The sequence below is a fragment of the Berghia stephanieae genome, chromosome 3 (assembly GCF_034508935.2).
Source record: "Berghia stephanieae isolate SIO BIC M18660-M18661 chromosome 3, UCSD_Bste_1.3, whole genome shotgun sequence".
NCBI classification, from domain to species: Eukaryota; Metazoa; Mollusca; class Gastropoda; order Nudibranchia; family Aeolidiidae; genus Berghia; species Berghia stephanieae.
In genome coordinates this window covers 6,086,546-6,103,348 of record NC_088362.1, presented here as the reverse complement: position 1 = coordinate 6,103,348, position 16,803 = coordinate 6,086,546, and the positions used below count along the sequence as shown (strand labels likewise).

At 40.3% G+C, this 16,803-nt stretch overlaps 1 protein-coding gene across 1 annotated transcript; it reads right to left on the bottom strand.

Annotated features, from left to right (window-relative positions):
- Positions 1–5,578: 5,578 nt before the first annotated feature.
- Positions 5,579–12,037, bottom strand: LOC144966958 (uncharacterized). Its single transcript, XM_078903652.1, has 2 exons — positions 12,007–12,037; positions 5,579–9,915 (listed from the first exon to the last, which is right to left on the bottom strand). The coding sequence occupies exons 1-2, from the start codon at positions 12,035–12,037 to the stop codon at positions 5,579–5,581; spliced, it is 4,368 nt and encodes a 1,455-aa protein (XP_078759778.1).
- Positions 12,038–16,803: the final 4,766 nt, after the last annotated feature.

The following is a 16,803-nucleotide window of genomic DNA, read 5'->3' as shown; positions in this document are numbered from 1 at the left end:
CATCTACTTTACTGGAAACAACAAACAATGAAAGCAATGTGTAGTGAATTTTATAAATTTAATGAGTTCTCTCGTGTTTACGTTTTTGTCTGATCTGGCGTGTAGAGTAGTCTTGCAGTCAGCAGTATGTGGTAAGTCTTCGTAGTTCGTAGGAAACGGAGATCGCCACAATATCACAATTTTTGCGGACAAAGACAACGCTGTTCACGGCCAGAAAGACGCATAGTTGAGTCCTTGGAAAAGGCTCTTTACTCACATTCTCTCACCGTACTCAGGTGTAAAATGAGTACGTGGCCGATAACAACGTTTTCTCTGTCCGGAAATAAATTGTAATATCTCCTGACAGGCGACATGTCTCGTTCTACATGTTACGTGTCGCTGTTGGACAGGGACCCCTTGTAAAGCGCTTTGAGCACGTTTAGTGGATATTGCGCTATATAAAAGCTCTCGCCTGCCTCGTCGTACAAGTTAAGTGTTGCTGTTGGCTAGTGTTCTCTTGTAAAGCGATTTGAGCACATTTGGAGGATATTGCGTAATATAAATGCTCTCGCCTGTCTCGTCGTACATGTTAAGTGTTGCTGTTGGCTGGGGTCCTCTTGTAGTGGATTTTGCGCTATATTAAAGCTCATTTTTTTCATATTTTCATAGCCAAACGAGAACAAGAATGTTTATTTAGCCAGAACACGACGGTGTTCAAGGTGTCATAATGTCCGCGCATGCGTGCCTAATTCACACACGATCAGACATGAGGAGATGCCCAAAGGAATGTGCACCATTACGCCTCATCATCTTTTACTATCGATACATCAAAGGGAAGAATTCGTATTGATTTGCCGCTGAAGCCTCGTAAAGACTCCTGAATTCGAATTCCTTTTGAGGACATGACATGACGATCACTTCAGCTGCTTGCCAGCTGCTACCTTCTTATGGCTCGTGTATACCCGACAATGTCTCAGCCTCCGTTGTATGTGGCGCTCCAATGAGATCATATTATTATTTACTAAAAGTCCAACACGTTTGGAATTGCTCCAGTTTGCCTTTGATTGTTTCTTGCATTTTTTTTTGTGTGTGTGTGTGTGCTGGGAAATCCATCTTTTTAGTTTATACAACAAACATTAAAACCTGAATGCCGTACTCTGCAAAAAAACAACAAAAAACATGTATCTAAATTTTGGCCATAAAACTCGTCCATCAAATATCGAACGATTAAACGAGTCTCATCTTTGGCAAGTACGGCAGCTAAGTCTCTGCACTCTCCGTGCAGTTTTTAAACTGGACTACGGGTCGTATAATATGTATCTATTTTCCCCCGTCCCCCTTGATGGACAAAAACTCGACTTTTCCTTTATACATGACATTATGTTTTATCGTTTCACAGAATGTGAGAGTAATGCGACATTAACTCACTCAATCCTAGAAATTTTTACTACTTTTCAAAATTATTTTTAAAAATGTATTAAAAATAAATGAGGATGTGCATAGAAATTTTTATACAACTATTCAACGTGTAAAAATGAAAAACATTAGCTTTGATACTATGCTTGTAATTTGTCTCATAAAATGTAATAATAAATAGGTATGGGGTAAAAATAACCCGGGTAAACAACGGATATAGTCGGTGTTAGGGTTGAGTGAGTTAACAAAGCCAAAGTCGCATTGCCTTTACCGCGAATCTGGTAAATACTGTTGTTTTAAAATTGAAAACAAACTTATAATATGATGACTAATGATTGTGAGCTAATGAATATCTAATAAAATCCTAGAATCTGACCTTTCTATGAAATTGGGCCCATTTTTTTGTCTCTCAATTAAAAAAAATAGTGCATTTCACGTGCTTAAAGCATTAAAAAAGTCACTTTTCAAACAAGCAACTGAATAAAAACGAACATAATAGGCACGCGCATTGATATTGTGTCCACTCGTGGCTTTCGTAAAGTTATGGCCTGGCACTGACCAAAAAATGACGTCAAAATGCCAGTCTTTTGCCACAAAAGAAAACAAATCGTGAGTTGTATTCAATAGTTCAACAAATGAAATAACTTGTTTCCATTAGCTCTACTAACAACTCACTAGGCGGTGCAAAAACCAAATAATGACGTCCAACTGCCAGTCCTTTTGGATTTCAGTGTCAGGCTATAACATAACGACGGCAACGGTCCAATCCACGGCTTAGATTGTTGAACTTACAGATATACCACGTGTAGACATAGCCTTAGGGATGAAACAGTTTTTCTTGCTGGTTTAACCAGATGCTTTGTTGGTTTTGGGGACGATATTGGTAGTGGACAACAAAGCAACAGCCAGGGTGTCTGGGTGGGCAGTCATTCGTGAAGGGCCAGCAGATACACACATTTACCATTTTATATTTATGTCACTTGTTGAAATGTTTAGTCACGGTCCATTGACTACATAACGTAACACCCACAAATCAGCTGATTTTGGATTGTCTCCAAAGATAGAATTTAGAATTTACCTATTCCATGTTTCGCTTTGTCGTGTGGACGGACGGACGGACTTTAAGCGAATGGAGCGTCAGTTTGTCTTGCTCGAACACAAGATAAATGGGTGTAGACTGCTAAGGTTAAAGCAAGGGTTATTATCATTATTACACCATTTCGCCGTTTAATAGGTTTTTTTTAATAGTGCGACTAGTTATCTTCATAAACAATCCTGTTTACATTACAACGACTAGTTATCTTCATAAACAATCCTGTTTACATTACAAGTATATAACAAAAATGAATATAACAAACCAAGCAATCAAAACAAACAAAACAACAAACAAACAAAAAAAAAAAACAACAACAAAAAACCCCCAAACAAACAAAGAACTAAAATCAAAAAAACAAAACCAAAACAAAACAACAAAACAGCAACAACAACAACAACAACAACAACAACAACAACAACAACAACAACAACAACAAAACCCCCAAAAAACCGACACATTATTATCCCCAAAGGGAAATTTGTCTCTAAAGTCAATTCCAAGACAAGAAAAGTTGAGTCTTAGGAAAAAAGATCTTAAATCACATTCTCTCACCTCATTCAGTTGTAAAATTAGTTCCTGGCTAGTAACGTGAGTTGTCTCTGCCGAAAAAAAAAAGATATATCTCCTAACAGGTGGTTTGTTTGTCTCGTCATTTTCCAAACATTTGCAGTGAAATATTTCAGATGGTGGATCTATACTCATTAAATTTTCACCGCACTCAAGTGTAAAATGAGTACCTAGCAGGTAAAGGCGTTGTCTTGTTGTAAAACAATAACATTAACAGCGCGTTACTTGCCTTTTTTCTTGACCTACATGTTAAATATTGCTGTTAGTTTAGGACCACATTTTAACCCTCTCTTTAACCCTGTTACCAACTATACGAAAATCGTCACATTCGTTACGATACAACCAACATTTTTCTTATTCAAATTTCTTTTGTACATCATAAAATTTTAAGAAATTGTATAGCATGTTTTGTTAAAGATATTATGTATCGGCAGAACTTTACTGCTATTGTGACATAATGATTAAAAATACATTTTTGTGTTAGTTGGGTGGTGTGAAGTTTTGGGGAAAATCCTGAAAATCGCTGGTAAGGAGAGGGTTAAATAATTGGAGATTTGAGCAGAATAATAGATGCGTCGTTTAAAAGCTCGCGTTTAATTTTATAAACAGCTTCGAGATCCTTCCATTTTAAAAATATTTTTTGCACCACATAGGGAAAAAAATGATGCTGATGTGGGATTTTTGGGTAGACTTTACAAAGGAAAGATATTTATGCATAGCTTAATACTTGATGGCTATTGAGAGTTTGAAATGGCAATTCTGACATGTAGTGAAAGGCTAGTCTGTATTTGCATGGACTCAATGGGCAATGAATTACGAAAATCCTCACATACCGTACCTGAAAATTGTGATATATTATGATCGTAAACATCAGGTTTTTGTTAACATATAAACATTTTTAGAATCACAATCGTCATTATCTTAAATCTTATCTTTTCCTTCCTCTTCCTCGTCCCCCATTTGCACCTCCTCCTCATCATCATCATTACCGTCATCACCACCACCACCACCATCCTCATCATGAACATCATCATCATCACGATCATCATCATCATCATCATCATCATCATCATCATCATCATCATCATCATCATCATCATCATCATCAAAATCATCATCATCATCATCATCAAAATCATCATCATCATCATCTGTAACAAAGTGACCGTTGCCCCGATGTTACTTAAGCGCCGGAGTGAGTTCGCAATGCGTCCACTACGTACTCAGTCCGTCGCCTTTACCTATTATTGTCAATGAACACAAACAGGGACGTAACACACCGACAAGCAAACAAGTGATGTACAGTTTTATATCAAATGGTTTATTTATGTATTGAATAAAGAGAAATAATGAAAGAAAAGGAAAAGAAGTAGGTCTTATTTATATAAAGTAGCAATGATGTATTACAGAATAAAGGGTTGGAATATGTAGATAGAGCAGAAGAGATAATGAAGAGAATAATTAAAGAAGAACAGAAATCACAAAATATAATATAGACTTATCTAATACTGAATCTCTAAGGGCGCCCTTACCTTAATTTAGCATCTAATCTAACACATAACATGACGACAGCAACCAAGGCAGGACAGCAAAGATGATAAGTATAGTTTCCGATGGATGAGGAATGTCTTATCAAATGTTTATCGATCAAATGTGTAAAATTGTTTTCTTTCGTTCACAAATAAGCACTGTTCCTTGTATTGTTAATGTTTCTTTGATTTCTTCAAATTATTAATGTTTGATTTCAAATCAACGTTAAAACAACCTCACGGCAACCTTAGGTCAACCTCAAGCCAACTGGCTTCACAGAGCCAGTAAAACAATCTTAATTAAAATAAAAAGCCTCAAAGGCGTCACAATAACGACTTGGACGGAGAAATACTGCCACAAACAGTATCACCGCTGCCACAAACAGCATAAACTTTAAGAATTTATTTATTATAATTTTAGTGCTCTCTTCGAGTCACTAGCACGTCCGTCCAAGCCGGAGTCTTCAGTTCAACTGATCAAAATATCAGAATCTACAATTGAACCCTTGTTCAACGAAACATTCTGATTGGTCGAAATCTTAAATAATAGAACTAAATTAAAGACACCCACCTCTAACACCAAACTTCCGTTCCAACCCATCCCATATCAAATTCATTAACGGATAGTTTGCAATGCTTTAGAAATTTCATTACAACAAACCTATCAAATTACCCAAAAATCGAGCCCCCATGATGCACGTACATCCTTTCTCAAGGTAAAATCTAAGACTCGATGACAACAACAATGACGGAAAACACGGGGACATCAAAGCTCAACACAATGACTATAATCTGGGTATCAACCCTTACACCACAGTTATTTACAACGACTCATCTGGAAATCCACCCCTACACCTTATTTAAACTGACTTATCCATCAACCCCTGACATAAATCAACCCCTGACATAACCCCCTTTCAAGAACAAAATTTATCGAATTTTGATTCCACATTGAAATCGATAATGTTACATAAAAATCAATCACCTCCATTCACACTAGGCGTGACAGAAAATCTGGGCCATGATTCTCGCTCCCTTTGATGGCTTTAACTGTAAACCGATACTGGCTTAGGAGCAATGACCATCTCATGAGACGTCCATTTTCTGACTTCGCTCTATTTAGATATAGTAAAGGAGCATGATCAGTCTCTACTACAAACTCCCTCCCTATAAGATAGGAGCTCAACTTTTGTACAGCCCATAGGAGGGCCAAACATTCTCTCTCCACAACGGAGTACCGTTGTTCTCTAGGGAGAAGCTTCCTGCTTATGTACAACACCGGAAACTTTTCTCCCTCGTATTCTTGAGCGAGGATCGCTCCGATACCTGTATCGCTTGCATCCGTTGACAAAACAAAAGGCTTGTCAAAGTCCGGCAATTTCAGAACCGGATCTGACGTCAAGACCTTCTTCACAAATGTGAAGGCATTTTCTTGTGGTTCCTGCCACACGATACGATTAGGCATCCCATTTCTGGTCGCATCAGATAAAGGGCTGACTATGGCGGAGAAATTCGGTATATATCTTCTATAAAATGAAGCCAGACCAAGAAAGCTCCGCATTTGCTTCTTGTTCTGGGGTGCCTTAGCATCGTTAATGGCCTGGACTTTGTTCGGCAGGGGTGAAATAGTACCGTCACCAATTTGGTGTCCTAGGAACTCAACTTGAGGGTGTCCAACTAGGCATTTAGATGGTCGTGCCGTCAGTCCGGCTTGTCTCAATCGATCTAAGACTGACCCAATGCCTTTCAAGTGGTCGTCCCAGTTGGCGTGATGGACAAGAATGTCGTCAATATAGCTTTTCACGTTTGGCAGACCTCTTAGCACTTTCCTCATCAATCTTGAGAAGGCTGCTGGAGCACCTTGCAAACCAAACGGCATTACCGTGAATTGCATCAGGCCGAGTTCCGTTGCAAAAGCCGTCTTTGGCTTCGTCTCAGGTGACAGTGACAATTGCCAGTATCCTTTGGATAAATCAAACCGGCTCATATAGCGGCATTCAGGTCCTATCTGCTGGAACAAATCATCCAGGCGTGGCATGGGTTCAGCGTCGAACACGGTGACGTTGTTCAACGCTCGATAATCCACACAGTATCTATTCGAGCCGTCCTTCTTTTTAACTACAACGGAGGGTGAACAATATGGGCTGTCGGACGGTTCAATTATTCCCGCCTCCAACATGGCTTTCACCTCTTCCCGTAACGTCTCTTTCATGGCATGGGGTACTGGATACGGCTTCTTCCGTATAGGTACATCTGATGTCAGCTTCAATTCATAGGAACACATGCTAGTACGCCCCGGCACATCTGTCATGACGTCTGCATAGTGTCCTAACAGATCGTGTATCTGTTTTCGCTGCTCTTCGTTCAGATGTTCACTTATAAACGTATCTCGATACGTTTCCTGTTGCGTCAAATTAGGCAACTCTAGGATGGGCTCAATGGGTTCTGAGGTTTCATCACGCTCTTTCTCGTCCACCACAGCGGCAACTGAACACTGAAGAATCCCGGCGACTTGGATTGGACTCTCCCGTTCAAAATATTTCTTCAGTAAATTAATGTGATAAGTCCTTTTGGTAGCACCTGTGTCAACAACATAGTTGTTGTCTCCCATTCTTCTGACAATCTCGAATGGTCCTTGCCATTTCACTTCCAATTTATTATGTTTGGTTGGTAGCAACAATAATACCTTATCCCCGCTTTGGAAAAGGCGCCTCTTTGCCTTTACGTCAAAATATTTCTTGTGCCTGGCTGAAGAGGTTTTTAGGTTCTCCTTTGCTAATCCAACCATCGTCTCCAGTTTCTCCCTGAGGTCGACGACGTACTGGTAAGTTGTCTTAATCTCCTCATCGGGAATATCATTTGTCCACAATTCCCTCAGGATGGTCATGGGACCTCTTACAGGTCTTGCATACAGAAGCTCAAACGGAGAAAACCCTAGTGACTCCTGCGGCGCTTCCCTGTATGCAAAGAGAGCGGCGTTGATATACCTGTCCCAGTCTCTAGGTCGCTCAGTCGCCAGACGTTTCAACATGCCCTTCAAGGTAGCATTAAACCTTTCTACAAGACCGTTGCACTGGGGATGATAAGGAGTTGTCATCAACTGCTTCACAGAAAGCAGGCGACAAACTTCCTTCATGACGTCGGAAGTGAACTGACTTCCACGGTCGCTCAGTACCTCTCTCGGAATCCCAACTCTACTATAGATGTTGACTAGAGCTTCTGCAACCGCCTCAGTTTGAATCGATTTCAAAGGGACCGCTTCTGGATAGCGCGTGCAATAATCCACCACCGTCAAAATATATCTATTACCTCTTTCAGAAGCAGGTACGATGGGTCCGACGAGATCAACTGCAACCCGTTGAAAAGGTTCATCGATGAGGGGAACTTCGGTCAGGGGAGCTTTGGGTGTTTTCCCTTTCGGTGCCGATCGCTGACATTGATCACATGATTGGCAAAACCTGGAGACATCGGCCCATAAATTTGGCCAGAAGAAATCCTGTATAATTCTCTCGGTTGTTTTCTTAGCAGCGAGGTGTCCTGCTAGGATGGACTCGTGAGCCACTTTCATAACCGTTTGGCGCAAGTCCTTAGGCACAACAACTTGCTTCGAAACGTCTCCATGGTTGCAGTAATCCGATTCAAAATATCGGTAAAGAATCCCATGTCTGTCATGGCCATACCAAGTCCTGTTGCTCCTCCCAGTGCGCTTTATTTCGCCCGTCTTTGCCATCTTCCTACACTGTTGGAGTGAGTCATCCAAGGTCTGTTTTTCGATTAGATCCTTCATAGACACCTCAATGTCTATAGCACTTGGTGTGAGCAGTGGTTTCAGCCTCCGGTCTTTCGTACCTCTGGTCTCTACAGCAGAGACTTCTGCGCTCACCTCAATTCCTGGACATTTGGCCCCCGGGATATTTCCAACTATTACGTCATACAATAACGTATCCATCTCTGCAGCGAGCACTCTCCCTTTGTAGTAAGGACAGTCCAAATCTACTTCAACCAGTGGCGTCGAGACCGTTGTCCCGTTCGCAAGATAGACAAGAACGTTCTTGCCTTCCACCATCTGTTGGGGCACCAGACCTTTGCGCACAACCACGCAACTGCAGCCGCTATCACGGAGCGTTGTAACACGTTGGCCATTCACCCAACCCGCTGCAACTGGCATATTTGGGGATTCGTGCTCACCTTCCAGGCATGACAACGAAACGACAGGCAGCGCACAACCGCACTTCAGTTCCATGCTGTCGTGCCCAGCACATTTCTTAGTCTCCTCGCTGGGTTTATTCATGGCCCGGCTACGTTCCCAGCATCTCGACATTTCATGACCCTTCCGGCCACAGAAAGAGCAAGTGATGTCGGTCCTTACCACATTCACCTGTCTCCTCAAGGGTGTCCCTTGGCTTGACCGACAATCCTTGGCCATATGTCCCGGTTTCAGGCATCTATGACAAGTAATTTTACCTTGTCCACTTGGTGCATTGTGCTTAAACAACCTATTAGGTGCCACCCCCTTATCAGCAACCGTGTTGTTTGTTTGGTGTTGCTTGACAAATGCGCCCGCCGTGCCGTGCGCTGCAATATAATTTTCGGCGAGGTTAACAACATCGTCCGATGTTTCCGGCTTCCTTTCTTTCAGGAAAATGCGCAGCTCCTTTCCACAAGCGCTCATCAATTGCTCTTTTAGGAAAAGGTCAGTTATCTGGGCTGGATCGTTCTTATCCTTTCCCGCCATGTCGATCCATTTGCACAGGTACGTACTGATTCGCGTCTTGAACTCACCCATTCGTTCTCCTTGCTCTGGACGGCTATTACGAAATTTGTTGGCGAAGCCTTCTTCCGTCAAGTTATAACGATTCAACAGAGCATCTCTGAGGGTGTCGTAATCGCTAGCACTGTCCACGTCCATACGCGTGTACACGTCTAGCGCTTTACCTGTGAGTAGAGCAGAAAGATGCAGAGACCATTCCGTCCTTTCCCAATTGTTCACGGTGGCATAGCGTTCAAACCTCAGAAGGTAACTGTCAATATTGTCATCCTTTGAGTCACTGAATGGGGGAAGTCGGGGACTTTTGGCTGCAGACACCTTCACAACATGCCCGTTTTGACTTGATGATGGAGCTGGGCTTTCATGGCGTAGACGCTCTAACTCTAGCTGTCTCTCTACCAGCAACCTCTGAGACTCCATCTCTTTCTCCTTCATCGCAGCTTCTCTCTCTCTATCTTCTCGTACAGCTCTTCGCTCCATCTCTTTCCGCTGCGTTTCCTTTTCTATCTGAGTGTCCACCCAGACTCTCAATTCCTCACCTTTTAGAGACAACTGACCACCTAATTTGATTATTTTTTTCGACGTCCATGATTTATGGTTGTAAAATACAATGGTTACAATAGAGTTTTGTTAATTGATAATAATATAGCTGCGAAATTATTATCACCCGAGGCTACACGCCTCTGCAATTGGTGGAATTCAGAGGAGTAAAGTAAACAAAAGTGGAGAGAAGGGGGGGGGGGGTACCTTTTATGTGCACCGAGATAAAATTCTTTCTAATCTCCCACACAAAACACCAGCACTTCGTGTGCCTTTTCAACAATAGGAATTTAATGAAATATGACACTCACAGAGTGACAACACCGACCCACCTTAAATCTGCGTTGATAAAATTCAAATAAAAAAAAATGTTTACGGCGACAGCTATCGGAGCGTGTCACAAGACAACAATATACCACAATCCTCACCTACGTGAGTTACGACTGTAAGTGATAGTGAATGATACCGAACACTAGTATCAAGAATTGACGGCGTCACAGGCTCGTCAAAACAACTTTAGTTATAACAATAAATACCACGTGTTATGTGGATACAGACTTGAGGTCAAGTTTTAAATTATTAGAAACAAGGTGTGCTTATTGTGAGTATAATTTGTACTTAGCTCGTAACGGTCAAATCATGCGCATGACTTAATTGCTTTTGTGGCAACCCTGATGTGGCATTGACAAAAAAATAATAGGAATATTCTACCCGGCAGCTCCACCAAAAATGTAACAAAGTGACCGTTGCCCCGATGTTACTTAAGCGCCGGAGTGAGTTCGCAATGCGTCCACTACGTACTCAGTCCGTCGCCTTTACCTATTATTGTCAATGAACACAAACAGGGACGTAACACACCGACAAGCAAACAAGTGATGTACAGTTTTATATCAAATGGTTTATTTATGTATTGAATAAAGAGAAATAATGAAAGAAAAGGAAAAGAAGTAGGTCTTATTTATATAAAGTAGCAATGATGTATTACAGAATAAAGGGTTGGAATATGTAGATAGAGCAGAAGAGATAATGAAGAGAATAATTAAAGAAGAACAGAAATCACAAAATATAATATAGACTTATCTAATACTGAATCTCTAAGGGCGCCCTTACCTTAATTTAGCATCTAATCTAACACATAACATGACGACAGCAACCAAGGCAGGACAGCAAAGATGATAAGTATAGTTTCCGATGGATGAGGAATGTCTTATCAAATGTTTATCGATCAAATGTGTAAAATTGTTTTCTTTCGTTCACAAATAAGCACTGTTCCTTGTATTGTTAATGTTTCTTTGATTTCTTCAAATTATTAATGTTTGATTTCAAATCAACGTTAAAACAACCTCACGGCAACCTTAGGTCAACCTCAAGCCAACTGGCTTCACAGAGCCAGTAAAACAATCTTAATTAAAATAAAAAGCCTCAAAGGCGTCACAATAACGACTTGGACGGAGAAATACTGCCACAAACAGTATCACCGCTGCCACAAACAGCATAAACTTTAAGAATTTATTTATTATAATTTTAGTGCTCTCTTCGAGTCACTAGCACGTCCGTCCAAGCCGGAGTCTTCAGTTCAACTGATCAAAATATCAGAATCTACAATTGAACCCTTGTTCAACGAAACATTCTGATTGGTCGAAATCTTAAATAATAGAACTAAATTAAAGACACCCACCTCTAACACCAAACTTCCGTTCCAACCCATCCCATATCAAATTCATTAACGGATAGTTTGCAATGCTTTAGAAATTTCATTACAACAAACCTATCAAATTACCCAAAAATCGAGCCCCCATGATGCACGTACATCCTTTCTCAAGGTAAAATCTAAGACTCGATGACAACAACAATGACGGAAAACACGGGGACATCAAAGCTCAACACAATGACTATAATCTGGGTATCAACCCTTACACCACAGTTATTTACAACGACTCATCTGGAAATCCACCCCTACACCTTATTTAAACTGACTTATCCATCAACCCCTGACATAAATCAACCCCTGACATCATCATCATCATCATCATCATCATCATCATCATCATCATCATCATCATCATCATCATCACATGATAATTCATCATGACCATCAACAATGGCCTTACCTTTATCTTTCCCAGTACATATTATGGTCATAGTAATGCGAATTAATATAGAGCACAAAAAGACTTTTAAAGACCATTTAACTGTATTTAATAGTAACATGGTTTCATGGGGCCTAGTAAAAAAAAACTAGAGCTTTTATATAGCGCAATATCCACTAAACGTGCTCAAAGCGCTTTACAAAGGCTCCCTGACCAACAGCAACACGTAACATGTAAAACGAGACATAACACCTGTTAGGCGATGTTACCTTTTTTTTTCCGACAGAGACAACGCTGTTGACGGCCAGGTACTCATTTTACACCTGAGTGCGGTGAAAGAATGTGAGTAGCAGGAAGGGGATAAAACACTGTAAAACGCACTAAGTTTGATTGAATCATAGACATCTACATACAAATTGCTATTCATTCTTTTGTTCTAATTTTTCTAGGTTTTTAAAAATCGCCCTATCAATTATTTAATCTCCCATGATTACAGAAGATAAACAAACAGAAAACAGCTCGACACAGGAATGACCTACTGTCGCCTCCTACAACACTCATATGAAATAAATAATGTACACATAATGTAAAAAGTTTTAAGTGACAGATACAATTGACATAATTACCAAAATTGCAATGAGAGGAAGTCGGTACCATGTAAACAGAAAAGCCGGTCCATCAATCATACAATTGCATAGTTACAGTGGCGGCTCACAAAAACATATTATTGTTAGGCAGATTGTTTTAATTAAATCTACGAGTAATTTTTTAAGGATCTGGTAATCTTAACAAAATTGCAGTGAGAGGAAGCGTAGCCATCGTTAAGTTATAGCCTGACACTGAAACCCAAAAAGACTGGCATTTTGACGTCATTATTTGGTTTTTGCACCGCCAAGTGAGTTGTCGTTAGTAGAGCTCATGGAAACAAGTGGTCATTGGTTGAACTATTGAATACAACTCACGATTTGTTTTCTTTTGTTGCCAAAGACTAGCATTTTGACGTCATTTTTTGGTCAGTGTCAGGCCATAACTTTACGAAGGCCACGGAGGAAGTCGGTACCGTGTAAACAGAAAAGTCAGTCCATCAATCTTACATTTGCATAGATACAGTGGTGGCTCATAAAAACGTGTTTCTATTAGTTCAGATAAGGATCTGTTATCTTATTAATATTGCAGTGTGAGGAAGTCGGTACCGTGTAAACAGAAAAAAATAATTTAAAAATTGAGCTTTATATAGAGCAATATCCACTAAATGTGCACAAAGCGCTTTACAAGGGGTCCCTGATTAACAGCAACATTTAACATGTAGGACGGGACATGACGCCTGTTAGGCGATATTGCATTTTTTCGGACAAATACAACGCTGTTAACGGCCAGGTAATCATTTTGCAAATTGAGTACGGTGAGAGAATGTGAGTAAAGAGCTTTTCCAAGGACTCAACTATGCGACGAGCGCGAGGCTCGAACCCAGTCCATCCATTGTGCCATTTCATAGTTACAAACAAAAATAAACTAAAACAAACAAACAAAATTCCATACATTCATCCAAAATGTTAATTTTTTTTCTTCTTTAGAGTCTATTCCAAGGAAGGTTGGAATGACATGCGTTAGCCGCAGTAAGATAAGGCCAGGTGAATTGGATTCAATAGTCTGATGTCACGCCTGCCAGCAACGGCGGCCATCGTGGTTCTAAACATAGAAAATCTGTACTTTTATTCTTCATGCTGGCTAGAACTTTTCATATGTCTTGTGATCAGATTGTGTAAAAGTCAAAACATGATCAGATTTATAATGGGTTTTTTTTTCTCCACTGGATTCGCTTTTATGATCGTCGGAGAAATATTTCATAAGGGCGTCCGCCATTGTTCCGATAGTTTAGAGCCAGTTACTAAGTTACCATGCGTCATTACGAGGGAAGTGTAAGTACGACTGTTGAAGCGTATTCACACAGCGCTAAGGAGATTCAAGCTCTGCCTGTCCCTATAGATAGAATGAAGTTGACATCACTCGGGTCTTTGTTATTGTTTTTTTGCCATCCAAGTTTATAGGGGTAGCGTGGCTCAGCGGTACGGTCTTTGCTTCGTACCCGAAAGGTACCGAGTTCGATCACAGACAGCTGCGCTGAGTGGTCTTGAGCAAGTCACCGCGCCCTGGCTCAATTTGCGGCGCTGCACTGCGGCTAACGCCTGGGGTATTCCAGTCTTCCCTTGGAATAGACCCCAGAGACAAATTTCCCCTATGGGATGAATAAAGGGAATTTAATTTTTATTAAAATTAATTATAAGTAATTATCACTAAACTGTGTGAACCAGACTATAAACGTTTAAGGTTACACATAGTTTTGTCTTTTGGTCCGTTATACTTCCGGATGGAAATGCTCTAAGCTTCTTAGCCAAGCGCACACTATCTATTAGTTTTTTTTTTTTGTTTGTTTTGTTTTTTTTTGTTTTTTTTTTTTTTAAATTGAGCTTTACCGCAATAGCCACTAAATGTGCTCAAAGGGGTCCCTGGTCAACAGCAACATTTAACATGTAGGACGGGGCATGACGCCTGTTAGGCGATATTACAATTTTTCGGACAAAGACAACGTTGTTAACGGCCAGGTACTCATTTTACATCTGAGTACGGTGAGAGAATGTGAGTAAAGAGCCTTTTCCAAGGACTCAATTATGCGCCGAGCGCGAGTCTCGAACCCAGGACCTTCCGATCCGAAAGCGAGTGTCATACCACTAGATCACTGTGTTGACGTCAACCGCTGTCCATCTATAAATTATATTCATCTGCACCTCCAGTACAAGGAGCACTACTGTGTTAGTTATTTATTTCTTTTTCAACAAAATACCAGGTCACGGTATGCAGAAGTCAAGCCAGCGAGCGAGCTGCCCACAGGTCATTCTTACATGATGACCAAGTAATGATGACGGCTATGTTGACAACGACCACGACCAAGTTGAAGGTTCAACCGGTGTAGCACGCCAGAATGACTCTATCGCCAAAAAGACGCGAGGCAAACTCTAGAGTCTGTCTCGCGTACGCCAATTTAACTCTAGTCTTTTTTTGGTAGAGTCATTCTCGCGTGGTACACCGAAACTACCGTGTCAGCACTAGATTTTTTAAATTATTATATATATATTTTTTTTGGAAATACTGTGAATTCATCTCTTACTTTGTGAAGCTGTTGTTTTGTCCTTTTTCAAATTTAAAAAAAAAAAATTGTCGTTAATAAGGAAAAGTCAAATTTTCGGATGGTTTCAAAAAAAGACTCTAGAGTTAAATTGGCGTACGCGAGATAGACTCTTGAGTTAGCCTCGCGTCTTTTTGGCGATAGAGTCATTCTGGCGTGCTACACCGGACTTATTTGACCTCACAAGCGGGGTCAAACGGATCACGTCTGAGAGACAACAGGTACATATTCATTTCTACACGACGGATTGCGCGCCATTATTTGACCTCCTACCTTCAGATCATAAACTCGTCTATCTACCTATTCTTCTGTTCTTTTTCTTTTCTTCGTTTTGGTCATTCATGATCATACATTCGTTTTTATGCATTTATTCTTCCTTAATTTCCTTTTCGCTTTCGTTCTTTCTTTCTCCCTCCTTCATGAAGTTCTTTCTAATAGTGTATTGTTCCAAGAAAACAACTTTTTCCAACTGGTGTCGAACTTAGGCTTTTTAAAAAAGTATTCATTCTTACCGTATGTTAAAACTAATCGGGCCTCTCGCCTTGATCGTTTCAGACTAATTTCTCCTTCCAGATCTTTCTATTAATTAGCCTGTTTCTAATAGTACTTATATATTTTATTTCTGGAGCATTTGATGATCAGAGATTTTGATCCTTATTGAAAGATAAATAATGGCGCATGTATAGAGTGCTCTACGCATCATTTCCTTTTCCAGAATTCCATGAGACCCCGCGCACAGAGTTCTACGTCAAAATTTTTTTTGTTCTGGAGAATTTCATAATCAGAGATATTGATCCTTATTGAAAGATAAATACGGGCGCATCTATAGAATGCTCTACGCATCATTGAATTTCCAGAAATTAATGAGCCCGCGCGCCCAGAGTTCTATGTCAAATATTTTTTTCTGGAGCATTCGATGATCATATATATTGATCCTTATTGAAATATAAATAATGGTGCATTTATAGAGTGCTCTACGCATCATTTCTGTTTCCAGAAATCCATGAACCCTAGCGCCCAGATTTATACGTCAACACCCAACACCTTGATGAAAAAAAAAAAAACCAAAAAAAAAAAAACACGTAAAATATAAAAACCAACAATAATAGCAATGAAAATGACAGGTTATGTGACGGGGAACAACACCAATGCGATGACCAGATGACTTTTAATGGACATCATGTGACCACTCCCACGCACATGACTAGTGGTCTGCCCTCCCCCCCCCCCCCCCCCCCCCCCCCCCATCAAATCCGTGTTATTATCGTTCCCCATTAACCTCCTTCTTGTTGCTTGTTCGTGTTCGGCATTGTTTTCCCATGAAAACTGTTACTGTGCTATGTATGTATGTATGTATGTATGTATGTATGTATGTATGTATGTATGATATATGTATTTAGTTATATATGTATATATATGAATTATGTACATTCCTTTGCTTCTCTATATAACATCCATTTTCTCTCTCTCTCTCTCTCTCTCTCTCTCTCTCTCTCTCTCTCTCTCTCTCTCTCTCACACTCTTTCTTTCTTTGTGTGTTTTTATTTTTGTTTTAAAGGAATACATTGTACATCCATAGTTAGAAATGAAAGTATATGCATGCTAAGTGCACCAACTTTAGCACTGGAATTCTC